This window comes from Aedes aegypti, chromosome 3 (assembly GCF_002204515.2).
Source record: "Aedes aegypti strain LVP_AGWG chromosome 3, AaegL5.0 Primary Assembly, whole genome shotgun sequence".
NCBI lineage: Eukaryota > Metazoa > Arthropoda > Insecta > Diptera > Culicidae > Aedes > Aedes aegypti.
This window is the reverse complement of record NC_035109.1, coordinates 39860006-39874614: the sequence shown is the minus strand read 5'-3', so window position 1 is coordinate 39874614 and position 14609 is coordinate 39860006. Positions and strand designations below refer to the sequence as shown.

At 37.8% G+C, this 14609-nt stretch overlaps 1 protein-coding gene across 1 annotated transcript in view; it reads left to right on the top strand.

Annotated features, from left to right (window-relative positions):
• The first annotated feature begins 3184 nt into the window (after positions 1–3184).
• LOC5580274 overlaps positions 3185–14609 on the top strand; it is a 45327-nt gene continuing 33902 nt past the window's right edge. The window contains exon 1 of the mRNA XM_001662851.2: positions 3185–3883. Within this exon, the coding sequence (XP_001662901.1) occupies positions 3360–3883 (524 nt within the window). The 5' untranslated portion in view covers positions 3185–3359. The remainder of the gene's footprint in view (positions 3884–14609) is intronic.

The window sequence follows — 14609 nt, the reverse complement described above, 5'->3', positions numbered from 1 at the left end:
TCTTCGAAAAGTTTACTGTTTTTGTATTATAAGATTCCTGATTAGTCGTTCCTGCTTTTTTTTTTTCGAGGAAGTGATCTCTCAAATTAATAATAATTTCTAGACACTCAGGCTCTTCCTAACCCTGTTATACCTTCTTCTTTTTCTTCTTCTTGGCATTAACGTACCCACTGGGACAGAGCTCAGCTAGTGTTCTTATGAGCACTTCCATAGTTATTAACTGAGAGCTTTCTTTGCCTAAGTTGTCATTTTCGCATTCGTATATCGTGTGGCAGGGACAATGATACGCAATGCCCAGGGAAATCAAGGAAATTTCCATTACGAAAAGATCCTGGACCGACCGGGAATCAAACCTAGACACCTTCAGCATGGCTTTGCTTTGTAGCCGCGGACTCTAACCACTTATACCTACGAATACAGGTATGTTCCGTTATTATCAACACGATCGGCAATTTTCAGTTGATAAAAACGGAACCGTGACAAAAAAGGAAATAATTTTCTTACACAAAATATTTTACAAATTTCAAAACAAAATTGCAGTTTTGCCAGGATAATACACAATTTCATCAAATAAATGCACAGTATTGTTGTTTCGGAGCTGTGATTGATATTAAGATTGTTCATTCGTATCATATCGTATATAAAGTTGATTGCAGACTCCAATCAATCAATATGATTATTTAATGCGATAAATCTTTAATAGTATAGGTTTTGCTGGTTAGATATTAATTGTATTTAATATAGAATATGAATCCGATAACTACATAAATTTGCTTTACATAACGAGATGCGTCATATTTGTAAAAATAACTACAAGGAAGTGGGTCAAGGTGATAATTGTCTTTTTTTTTCAAGAAAGATTTGACACGAAACAATTTCTTTTTATTCTGTACATGCTCATCCTTTTGCTTTTTATAAGAACTGTATTTTGCAAAAAGGCTTTTCCTCAGTTAGGATGTAATGCCATACAGACATTACACCCGAACTGAGGAAGAGCCTTTTTCTCAGCTTACTGCTCTTATAAACATTTCCGCAGTTATCAATTGAGAGTTTTTTTTTTTATTTTGCTAAGGTACATTTTGCACACATTTGAAATCCGATTGGTGATTAAATGTGGGAATATGTTGCGATAGATTTGCAAGCTTTACGGTTTCTTGTGCTTTGAATTGTCAACATCTATTGTGTAGAATGATTGGGTGATTTTTCTTCACTATCACTACCAACTCCTACTGGGATGCACGCCGTTCTAGAACAGCGCCAACTTTACCATTTAGATCTGCGTTGAATCACGAATTGGCTAGCACTAACCTAAATTAAAATCCTACTATTTTGTTTGGTGAAACGATGTTGAATAGGTTTATCAAGAACACAAAAGTGTACAAACTCCAGAACAAGCATAACCAAAATAGAACTTTTTGGTTAGAATCTCTTTTGCTAAGGTTTATGAATAAGCGTAAAGGTAGCGTAGTTGGTATAAGCTCTTTATTAAACTTTTGGTCTCCACGAAGAGGTGTGTGTCCGCTCAAAAATCAAGATCCCAACAAATTTGGGATGGGAACGTGCGTGACGTGAGACGATTCAGTATCAACAGTTTCCCAAACTATTAGCCATCAGCCCTTTTCTATCTTCCCTGATGCAAACTTATTGTATGAAGATTCCAAATATTTCATTAGATTGTTAAGTTTTGCTGGACCTCTTCCCCTACTCTCGAAACAGGACCTAATCAATGGCTATGCTATAATCTGTGTAATGTTATCGAGCTTGAGAGATGGAAGATAATGCACAAAATATGACGGGATCGACAGTCTTATTAAAAATAAAATGAACTCGATAATATTCCTTGCCATTGCCTAAATATTGTTGAGTTCATTCTCAGGTACATTACTTATAAAAAAGAACTGATCTTTCTCGTTGATAAATGCCTATCTTATTCACATAGAAAATTATATGATGCCATGTTATATAAGAATAAGGAGAGGTCTCTGCAACACGAATTCCAGACGATGCTAGCAGGCTACTAAGCAGAGTGGCATCGAAAATCAGCGAGGAAGATGCAGAACAGAGCAAAATTCAATGACTAAAGTACCATAACAACTCCGCGAGTGCTGTTTTGTTCGGGCAAGACACTCAAGATTTCTTTCAAAGTGTGGGTAAATGTGACTTAAGCAACAAGAGAGAAAGAGTACCAGAAAAAAATCCTCGTGCTTTTTTGCACTCTCATTCGAATCGTTGAGGATCTGTGTTGAAAATGTTGAGTGCAATTTTTACTCCTCAATAAAACATCAAAATCGCCTCATTTTTGCATCGCAGAGGAGTTCTGTCAAGCCTGGTTGTTAGGACGTGGCCAGAGCAACTCTCGAATGTTGAAAGATGCATCAATCTTGTCCATCAGCCCATACTAAATTTGAAAACTCGAATTGATTAGCAGATAGGAAGGAATCAAACCTTATTGAATCGTATATGACTTGACACCTACCATGTATCGTAGGTGATCAACACCAAAATAATGTCGAAAATTCAACCCTGAGGCTATTAAAAAACATTTAAATAGCTTGAAATAAGTTTTGAGTTTATATACCAAGCATTTTAAATAAATAAGAAAAAAAATTTTTTTTTGTGTTGATAAAAACGGAATAATTTGTTGACGAAATCGGAACGTGACAAAATCGAAGCGTGACAAAATCGGAACGTGATAAAAACGGAACATACCTGTAGTAACAATTTGTTGTAATGTCACAAGGAATTAAAAAAAAATCTACATAGGTATATTCTTAGCGAAACGTCTGTTGATTTGTTGACGAACCAAATCTTTATCTCTTGATTGTTGTTAGATCTCTAGGTTTCATTTGGATATGTATCTTTTTGGTCTCTTTGATCAGCAAGAGGTCCTTAAAGTTCCTATTTTCAGGACACTCTGTCGCTGCCAGCCCTGACGTATGTTTCATTCAGTTCAGTTCAGTGCCCAGCAAGCCTCATCAATCGTACTACCGTAAATTTAACGTTAAACGACTGCAAAAGACGCTAAGTCAACATAAATTATCAGAAAAGAGAACATTATCTTCCTCACCCGAGAAACTTGTTGTACGAAACATCAGTCTAAAACAGAATGACTATATCTCTCCGGACTCTCCTGGTAGCAACCATGTGCTAGGCTACATAACACCATGTGGCAACTGCACTAGAAGTTTAACCGACAGCAGCAAGGATTCTCGCCGTCAGTTGTAAATCAACTGTTGACGCGTTCGGATCAGCCGGGCTGATTGGCACCGTCGGTAATTCATCCTTTAAGCAAAGTTATCCTCACACTGATTAGCATGTGTACCATCCGTGCCAGGATTTAAACTGTCCACAATCTCAGGATGATGCCACCGACCACCGCAACGAGCAGGCAACCGCGTATCCCTTCGATGCTCTCGCTGGTGGACGGAACGGGTGGTGCATCTTCGTCCTGTGCGGTCCGGCGTCAATCATGTGTCCCGGATTTACCCTCGCCTTCGGTTCACGTGCCATCGATTTCGGCTCGACTGGGCACCGGGTATCCGCCGCGGCCCGATGGGATGGGGGGTGGTCGTTTCGTTTTAATGCAGCAGAACGGTGGCTCTGGAGTGCGACGCTCCGTGTTGGACGCCGAGGAATGTGACGTTTTGGCGCCATCGTCGGTGGATAATTTGAATGGGGTCGCTAACGAGGTGCGAAATAACGACGATGATGATGATAGAAGTGGTGGGGGTGTGAAAGCGACACTCAAAGCCGGGGGGCCTCTGGGTCTGGTTAAGAGGATTTGTTCCGATGGAGTGCTTTCGACGACGTCATTCGGATCGGGGTCCAGCGATGGAGTAACCGAGAACTATTGGATGCTGATGATTACACCGGTTGTGAGCAGGTAAAAATGTGCTGTAAATGTGTTAGGGTAGTGAGCGATGAGATTTTAACGGTCTTTTTAGTTGCTTGTTATAATGATATGTCAAGGTTTCTTATTCAAAAAATTTAATTCAAATCAAAATAGAAAGTCGGTTGTTCCAACAAGTCCTACTTCTTCTTCTTGGCATTACGTCCTCACTGTGACAGAGCCTGCTACTCAGCTTAGTATCCTTATTAGCACTTCCACAGTTGTTAACTGAGAGCTTTCTTTGCCGAAGTTGCCATTTCCGCATTAGTATATCGTGTGGCAGGTACGATGATACTCTATGCCCAGGGAAGTCAAGTAAATTTCAATTACGGAAAGATCCTGGAACGACCGGGAATCGAACCCAGACACCTTCAGCATGGCTTTGCTTTGTATCCGCGGACTCTAACCACTCGGCTAAGGAAGGTCCTACCACCAATACTAAAAAAATAAAATTGAGGGCTTTCAATGATGGATATCCAGGCCCACAGGTCTCTGGTTTCCTCTAAATCCTAGCTTAGTTGTAGGCGTAAGAATTAGGAAATTTACGGAATAATTCCGAAATGAAATTATTGGTTAAGGTCAGCGCAATTTCTACTGTCTTAACTAAGTGCATGAATAAAATTTTGGGAAAATTGGTAGTGGACTTGAGTGTTCAGAAAATAGTAACTTTAGATACCTCATGCCTGAAAATCTGACCAGAAAGAGACCAAACAGGAATAATGGAATCAAGAATTTGATTTCGATGATAATCTGAACAGAAATTTCTCTAAGAATGTTCTTAAAACTTTTTTTAATTCTTCGTAATATTACTACAAGTATACTATTTGGTTTGAAAAAAAAGCTAAAATAACTAAAAATAATAACTTAAAATTTTAGTTATTATTTTAAGTTATTTCAAGCTAATGACAAGTTTAGTTATCAAGTACCTAGTTTGCCATCACATTGTAATTTACCTCACAGTACTGGAATTACTGCACGTATTAGAGTTTTTATTTTTTTCATTGTTTTCTCCAGGAACTGCACCAGAAATTAATCCAGGAATTTACCGAATTTCTTCAGTGATTCTTCTTCGGACTTTCCAAGGTATCCAATAATTCAAGATACCGTCAAGAATACAACCTGGAATTTTTCCAAGGATATTCTCAGATATATCATTGTAGATTGCAACACGAAGCTCACCAAATATTTGTTCACTTTTTTTTTTGAGAAAGTCTTAAGTTCTCCAGGGGTTTACCCAGTGGTTCTTACATAGATTTCCGTAGGGTTTGTGTGTGTGTGTGTATACAATCCATCTCCCACTGACCGGCAGTGCTTTTATGGAAGAAAATTGTATGCATGTATTTTTGATACCCTTCGATATCTTTATATCTGCAGACAATTTTAGCCCGGGAGATGAAAGGTGATAGCTCTACTGAAATTCCAACGACCCATTTCAAGAATGGCAGTAAATACACACACATTCTGAGGTCATTTTCATATACAGTAAGCCCCGCATAAAAACACCCAGATATCAAATGGATATATGAAATGTTTTTACACTTCCCGAATCGAAAATTAAATTTTCGACCCTGGCACGTATTTAGTTTCAAATGGTAATAGGTGAGTAAATAATAATAATGAACAATTTTACCTGGATGTAATGCTCTTTTTTTTTCGTCGCCATACTGAGCTTACCGCCAAATACTATATACTTTTTCACTGCACTGCGCGCATAACATGATCGCTTCACCCGCCCCCGCAGGAGCAAGCGTCATGGTCAAAGGATCACACACTACTAAATTACCTCGCGAATCACGCCACTTTTCTTCCCCCTACTGCACTGCGCGCGTAACAAGATTGATCCTGTCTGACCGCTTCACTCGCCCCCGCAGGAGCAAGCGTCACGGTCAAAGGATCACACACTACTCTACATAGATTTCCGTAGGGTTTACCCCAAAATTCGCGTTTCTGCCATCATCAAGACTTCAAATAGTAATTTCTTCAGAGATGTCAACATATGCCTCAAAGAATGTCTGAATCTCAAAGATTAAGGCTCAGCTTTTTTTGAGAACCAGGAATTTCTCTAACACTGCTGTCGTCGCGCTGTTGTATTTTATAGGTAGGGTAAAAGCACTATATATAGGGACCCAGATAGCCGTAGTTGTTGTTGTTGTTGTTTGAGAGGGACTTTAACCCGAAGGTCAGATAGCCGTAGTGGTAAACGCGCAGCTATTCAGCAAGACCAAGCTGAGGGTCGTGGGTTCGAATCCCACCGGTCGAGGATCTTTTCGGGTTGGAAATTTTCTCTACTTCCCAGGGCATAGAGTATCTTTGTACCTGCCACACGAAATACGCATGCAAAAATGGTCATTGGCATAGTAAGCTCTCAGTTAATAACTGTGGAAGTGCTCCATAAGAACACTAAGCTGAGAAGCAGGCTCTGTCCCAGTGGGGACGTAACGTCAGAAAGAAGAAGAAGAGCACTATATTTCGACCCATGAAACCAGCATAGAAGTGGGAAACTTCTAAAAGCCCGGCAAAAAAATCATAAAATAATATTCAAATTTGGCAATCAAATAGAAAAACATAAGATTTGTTCATGTATAGCTTCTATCAGATGACATTTCATTGCATTTTTTTTTTGTATTTTTATGGATAAATGACTTTATGTTTTTGTGCTACTTTTCGACCCATGCATGTGCTTATTTTCGACAATATAATCGATATATGGCATGAGGAAAACACTATTCTACGAAATTTATATCAAGTTTGTGCTTATCTGAAGGGAATGAATTTTCTCTATTTGAGAGCATTTTTATTATTCAAAGGCAATGTGGAATGTGTTAAACCAATAGTTATACTGACAAGGGATGTTCGCAGCGTTACAAAAACGTTTCCAAAAGCATTTTGACAAATCTGTCGGTGTTAATCGATAGATGATTGAGCAACGCATAAATGTAAATAGACAAACACGGAATTTGTCTGCTGATGTCCGAGAAAATTACAAAAGAAGCACGACATCGGCTTAGGCTGCCGAGAATACGTAAGTTCCCCTATATTGAAAATTTAAAAAAAAATTATAATCTTATTTGTTCCATAGAAAAGAAAGAATCCCTTTTCAGTGTAGTGAAAAATTGAGGCAGAAACAGTTCGAATCCCGGTCGGTCCAGGATCTTTTCAAAATGGAATTTCCTTGACTTCCCTGGGCATAGTGTATAATCGTACCTGCCACACGATATACGAATGCGAAAAATGGCAACATTGGCAAAGAAAGCTCTAAGCTAATAACTGTGGAAGTGCTCATAAGAACACTACGGTGAGAAGCCGGCTCTGTCCTAGTGAGGACGTTAATGCCAAAAAGAAGAAGGTATAACAGTAATGTCATATTCCAGTGCTTTATAAATGTTTCGAAATTTCAAATAGTAGTTTAAATAACGTTTGATAGATCAATGGGTCGAAATTTGGATCCCTTACCCTACAACACTGTTTGAAAAATATCGTAGCATCAGCGTGGTGATTCTGACGACGCAAAATTGCGTAACGATCGTAAGGCCTGGAGAACTTCTTTAAAAAAAACCGGGAGCTTTATCTAATGGAAAGCAACCTCAGATGAAATCTCCCGATTGGCGGGGAACGTGCTTCTGGAGCCGACCTTCTGATACCTGACCTCGAATATGTCTTGGTGGTTTTCCTAGATAAATTCCTAAGATATTTATTTAAAAACATAATCAATCGAATTTCTGGATAAAAACCAAGCAAAGGAGGAAATCCTTGAAAAAAAATGTGTGCGAATAATTGAAGGGATCACTAGACTAAATACTGTACTATTTAAATTGAGAAACGACTCAAGAAATTTTTGGAAGAACTCCTCAAGCTAAGTTTCGATAAAAATCTGTAGAAATTTGTAGAGAAAATTCATCAGGAATCTTAGGTTGAATTTATTGAGAATTTCTTAGACTAATACATTTTCTTGAGTTAGTAGTAGTAGTTTTTGGAGCAATTCCTGGAAGAAAATGGAAGAGACGAACCAGCCAAGGGCTGAAAGTCTCTCTAATAAAGAAAATTCATTCATTCATTCCTGGAAGAAAACGATGGATTCACATGAAAATACCTGGAAGAATAATTGGAAAATCCCCATACGAGTTCTTGTAGGGCTTCATGGAAAATCTCATAATGAATTTCTTCCAAAGCTCTAGAATTAAAAAATTTCCATGACATTGGAACATTTCTTAGAGTAACGAATCGAAAAATCTCTTCTATCGATTATTCGGAGGAAAGACTGGGATAGTGTCTAGGATTTTTTTTTCGAGTCATTCCCGTTGAATTCACTGGAGGTAGTAGTGTTAATGTGCTCAAGGAAATTCCTTTAAGCATCCTTTGAAAAATCGCTGGAAAATTGGTAGAGCAATTTTACTTTTAGAGAAATTTCTGGATGGATCTCTGCAGATATTCATCCCTATTCTTGTTTACGTTCGAATGCTCTTTTGTTCGAAAGCGGCTTTGTTTTCTCATTTACGCCAGCAAAATCAAGTGGGCCGTAGATTCGAATGAATAGGATTCGATCGAAAGTTAGATCCACCGTACACAAGAATGAGGTTGATTATTAGAAAAAATCTTGCAGCTTTTCATCGAGTAATCGCCGAAAAAAATCATGAGAAAAAGTCACTGGAGCTTTCTGTGGAGAATTCTCCGGAACCTCTAGAATTTTGCATCAGGATTACAAGCAATATAAGGAAAAAGTGGCTTCCGACCCGAGAACATGTTGGTTAAAAAGGAGACATTAGAGAGAGACCTTCCATTAAAAAAGAGACTTCTCAGTGACTTAGATTAAAATAGTGACCAAGTCTCCAATAAGAGATCAGCCCTGGACTTCCTTTAAACATTTTTTATTTTTATTTTATGACCCGCTTCCGATTATTTTTGAAATCCCTTGAATAATTCTTAGGAAAACTTCCATTGGAATTTAGTGAGAGAAATCTATCAAAAACTCTGAGTTTTAAAGTTGCCTCAAAACACTTATTTTTTTTTTCTCGGAGACATTCCAGTTCAGTTTATTAGAAGTATTGAAGTTCTGTTGCAGTAGTAGCGTTTTTAATGAGCTTCGTGGACCTCAGAAATATATCACCCCCAGACAGATATTACAGTTATGTAGTCGGATTACACGGATTGGACTCAGAACATTCTTCAACTTATAAGTAGTCAAGTTATATTGTTTAGTTTTGACTCAGTTGCGAATATTAAATGTCTCTCTCATTTTAAGAATTTTCTAAAGCTAATGGAAATTCATATTTTCGACTTTTTCAATGCCCTCTGAATTGGGTCATGATGTCTTCCAAGACTCTAGACTTTCAAATTTTTGTTTGGTTCCGAAGCACCCAGAGACTATTCCAACTCCGTTTAAAAAAGGATTTTTTTTGCGATCCTATTGATATTTTCGAATGAATTCATGTATATCTTATAACCCGCTCCATGTTGTGAATTAAGGACTGTGGCGAACTTAATTTGTAAAATTCAAACAACGATCATTTTAAAACCAATATATCTATACACTTCAGGTTTGTTCCGTTTAACCCTCAAAGCCCCGGGACAGACCTTTTATTTTCAATCGACTGTTGCTCAGAAACAAATAAGTTTAACGAAATGTGGTTTCCACTATGATCGATGGGATGAGTTAGACTTCTTGCGAGTGGGGTTTTCAAACCGGAAGTTCAGGTCTGGACATGTTTTTCAACCGGAAATAAGTGTTCCCTAGTCACATATTTTACAACTTTAACAACGAAACAAATGTCAAACGATAGGTTTTAGCCCTTTTTAGACATTATGTATCGGAACAAGGCACGAATACATCATTTGGTTTATTTTCTTGTATGGGACGAAAGACGGAACCTGTTTCCGGAAGTACCGTTTTGATTCATATTACGGACACTTAAGGCCTCAGTGAAGTATGACCCAGCTTGGACCGTACAAAATAAATCATTCTGTATGATTTTTTAGCGTTATCGAGCGTCGGGAGCCCTTAACTTTCGGATGGTGGGTAAAGAATACGCGTCCGCAACTTGAATAATTTTAAATAAATCAAAACGTGTGGCTTTTTCATGATTCTTATTCCGGACGCTTCCTCACTTTTGCCTCATATTCCGGACGCTTTGATTCGAATTACGGACAGCTCATGATAATCAATAATGGAACAGTCAAATCATCAATTGAAATCGTTCAACCACTTAAGAGACGTCTAAGGTAGTTGGGCATTATAAATTTGCAATGATATTTATGGAAAAAACCTAATAAAACGAGCCTCGAAAATGAGAACTTTTGGACGGCGAAAATTGAAACATTTCGTGTGAAATGTTTCCCATACAAACGAGAGTGTCCGGAATTTGAAGCTGTCCGTAATATGAATCAAAACGGTACTTTACGCGTTGGTGCCGCGGTCAAGAAACACATGTAAATTTGTCCCAAAACGACAATGCGGCTACTTGAACGTCATGAAATCATCTCAGAAAACCAATGCACGACATTAACTATCAATATTGTCAATTGTACCATATGGCCAGGGCTGGGTTATAGGATCACTTCCGGTGAACCGGGGGTCAAACATGGATGAACTCAAAACTAAGCATGTGACTGCTCGAACTATATGAAATAGTCTAAGCGTTGCTGTAAGAATATGATTCTTGCCTATATGGACACTTCAGCCAGATTGCCAAATATTGACCGGATTCTGAGGTTACTTCCGGCGAATCTGGAGATAAACATTACTAACAGGTAAAACTAGATATGCGACCGCTCAAACTTCATGAAAGAACCTAAGCATTGCTGTAAGACCTTGCTTTTTGCCTGTATGGACACTTTGGCCAGATGACCAGACAATAACCGGATTTCGAGGTCACTTCCATAATCAGGAACAAATAAAGATCATTAAATAAATAGACATGCGACCGTTCAGGTATCAGATTACGTATTGATGCTTCGCGCATGAATAAAAGGTAAAACTAGAAATGCGACTACTAAAACTTCATAAAACAACCTCAGCGTTACTGTATGACCATGCTTTTTACATGTATTGATACTTCGGCCATATAACTAAACAGTAACCAGATTCTGAGTTCACTTCCGGTGAACCAAGAGACAAGCACAAATGGTTAGTAGTCACATGTCCATTTGTACTTTATGATTTATCCTAATCGTTTATGTAAGAACATGTTTCTTGCATGTATCAACACTTCAGCCAAATGTCCGGATTTTGAAATCCGTTCTGCTGAATCATGAAACAAATATGAAAAAAGAAATCTATTATCTTTTATTAAAAATTGAAAACTTGAAAATAAAGAAAAATTAAGAATTGTGTACCCAATTCTTATAGCAGAGCTTAGACGATACCGTCGTTGGGGGTGACAATGGGTCAAAAAGAGACATGTGCGATTTATTTATAAATATAGAAAAATATTTATTCACAGCGGCACCACAAGTGAATGAAAAATGACCCAATCTCACCCCATAGAGGGGGTGACATTGGGTCACTGTTATTGAAATTACTTGTTTTTGAGAATATGTTTGCAAAACCATTCACAGTTGAAAAATATTGATGAAATACGATGCAAACAAGATGAAAAGATATCTAAGATGTTTCATAGGTATGATAAACCCACTTAAAAGAACGATTATACAAAAAAAATGAAGACCTGTGAAAAAAAATGTAAACCCAACATTTATCGTCAAGTTTACTTGAATTTTCTTATTTTTTTTCCCTTAAATTGTCTTCAAAGTCGTATTCTCATTGCCATAAAACCTATTCAGTTTCCCCAAAGGTGTACTGAAACAGTGATTATTTTAAACCTTTGCAAATAGTTAAATTTCGGTGTGACATTCCACGATCAGTACATTTCAGGCAGATGTTGACGTCATAATCCCAGTATTTCAGCGATCCAACTCATTTGTACTTCCGTGAGATGTTTCTATAATATAAAAACATAGATAAATATTAAATTCCAAAAAATTCCTTTGATAAAATTTTACGATGTTGCTGCGCTTGAAATACAGTTGCGGGTTTGAGTTGTCAAAATGCGTTGCATTGTTATTCAATGCACGAAATACTTAAGTAGACTTGTTTGATGTTTCAGATATGCTGTATTTAGAAAGTATAAACACATCTTAATGAAAAAAGAGAACACCAGGAACCGTGAAATGTCAAAAAAGTGAACTTGCAATATCATTTACTATCGTTCTCACTTGACCCAATCTCACCCCCATTCTTGATGTTTTAGACACCGTACCGAAAAAAATGTTTTTTTGTGGAAAAATCAAATAGATTCCGTAAAATACGTGTGAAGTGTAATGAAAAGACTTTCAACCTTCTACTAATATAACGATAGAAGTTTAACTACATGCGTGATACTTCGCACAGGAGAAATTTAATGGGGTAAATTTTATCTAGTTTCAACATACAAGTTTATTGATAAAGTAAATAAAAACTACTTTTTCTAAAAATGTATATTGTGATGAATCACGTGTAATAATATGTTCCCTAACATATGAATTATTGATTTTAGTAATATAAGCGTTATTAGCTGAAATATTTCATAAATCATATTTTTCCGTTTTGACCCAATCTCACCCCCTAGACCCATTGTCACCCCCATCGACGGTATTATGAATTTTGAATGTGTGTCTTCTGATTCACCAAAAGTGCCCTCAGATTCCGGTCATTGTCTGGTCGTCTGGCCTAAGTGTCTCTACAGGCAAAGATCATGTTCTTACAGCAATGCTGAGGTTATTTCATAAAGTTTGAGCAGTCGCAAGCCTAGTTTTGAGCTTCATCCATGTTTGTTTCCTGATTCACCGGGAGTGGCCTTAGAATCCGGTCTTTGCCTGTCCAACTTGACAAAAGATCAATAAAGATATGAAGCATGTTCCAGCAACTACTCTGAGATTATTTCACGAAGTTTGAGCAGTCGCACGTCTGGTCTTACATATTATAGATGTTTATCTCCTGGTTCTCCGGAAGTAACCTCGAAATCCGCTCATGTTCTGGTTATCTGGCCGAAGAATCGGTTGATGCAAGAAGTATGTTATTACCACAACGTTGAGATTACTTCATGAAGTTTGAGTAGTCGTATTTCTAGTTTTACCTATTATTCATGTATGTTCCCTGAATCACCAGAAGTGACCTCAGAAACCGGCCATTGTCTGTTCATCAGGTCGAAGTATACAAGTATACAATACAAACAAAAGCCCGTTCTTATAGCAACGCTGATGCTATTTCTTGAAATTTGAGCGGTCACATGCCTAGTTTTGCCAATTATATATGTTTGTTTCTGATTCACCGGAAGTGACCTTAAAATACGGTCATTGTCTGATCATCTGGCCGAAATGTCCATATAGGCAAGAGGCATGTTCTTACAGCTACGCTGGGGTTCTTTCATGAAGTCTGAACGGTCGCATGTCTAGTTTTCTGTTATTTATGTTTATGTTTATGTTGTTTCAACGTTTGACAATATCTGGTCGAAGTGTCCATATAGCAAAAAAAGGAAAGAAGCATGTTCTAACAGCAACGCTGAGGCTATTTCATGAAGTTTGAGCAGTCACATGACTAGTTTTAAGCTTCTTCCATATTTGTCTCCTGGTTCATCGGAAGTAACCCTACAACCCAGCCTTGGCCATATGGTACAATTGACAATATTGAGAGTTGATGTCTTGCATTGGCTTATTGAGCTGATTTCATGACATTCAAGTAGCCGCATATGTTGCTTCAGGTCAAATTTACATGTGTTCTTTGGCCTCGGCTCCTATCCGTAACGTACTTCCGGAACCAGGTTCTGGCTTTCGTCCCATGCAAGAAAATAAACCAAATAGTGTATTCTAGCCTTGGTCCGTTACATAATGTCTAAAAATTGTTAAAACTTATCGTTAAACATTGGTTTCGTTGTTAAAGTTATAAAATATGTGACTAGGGAACACTTATTTCCGGTTGAAAAACATGTCCAGACTTGAACTTCCGGTTTGAAAACACCATTTGCAGGAAGTGTAACTCATCCCATCGATCATAGTGAAAATCGCGTTTCGTTAAACTTATTTGTTTCTGAGCACAAGTCGATTGAACATAAAAGGTCTGTCCTGGGGCTTTGAGGGTTAATAAGTAATAATCTCAAAAATATGTCAAGCGTGTAAATAAAGCTCTCCTTAGTTTTGTTCATGTGAGACAAATGATCAGAAAGAGGATTATAAAAATATTTCTCCAAATGGACATACAATTTCAAGCACCCACGTTGTTTTAGAGAGAAAAATAGAGCAGTTGTTAAAAATGTTGTTGATTTTATTTTAAACCGAAAATTTAAAATTATTTTAATTAACAGGAAGCGTAACAGATTTGATCTTTTAACATGTTGGGATCTCTATCGTTTTCATTTAACGAATAAGAATTCGTATAACGGTGAACAGTTCACGACTGTTTCACAACTGGAAAATGCCTCTGATGGGATCATTGACCAAATGGTCTCATCTTATCATGCTAGCTGTCCTATTCAACAAAGGTCATCTAACAGGGATGTGCCTTGGTGGAATGACAAGCTGGCAGGATTGAGGAAGAAATCCAGGCGGTTGTTCAATAGAGCAAAGATCACTTTAGATTGGGTTGAATACAAAAAAGCCCTAACAGAATACAACAGAGAACTAAGGCACGCCAAACGTAAGGACTGGAGACGGGTATGTGAAACCATCAACAACGCTCCTGCAGCTGCAAGGC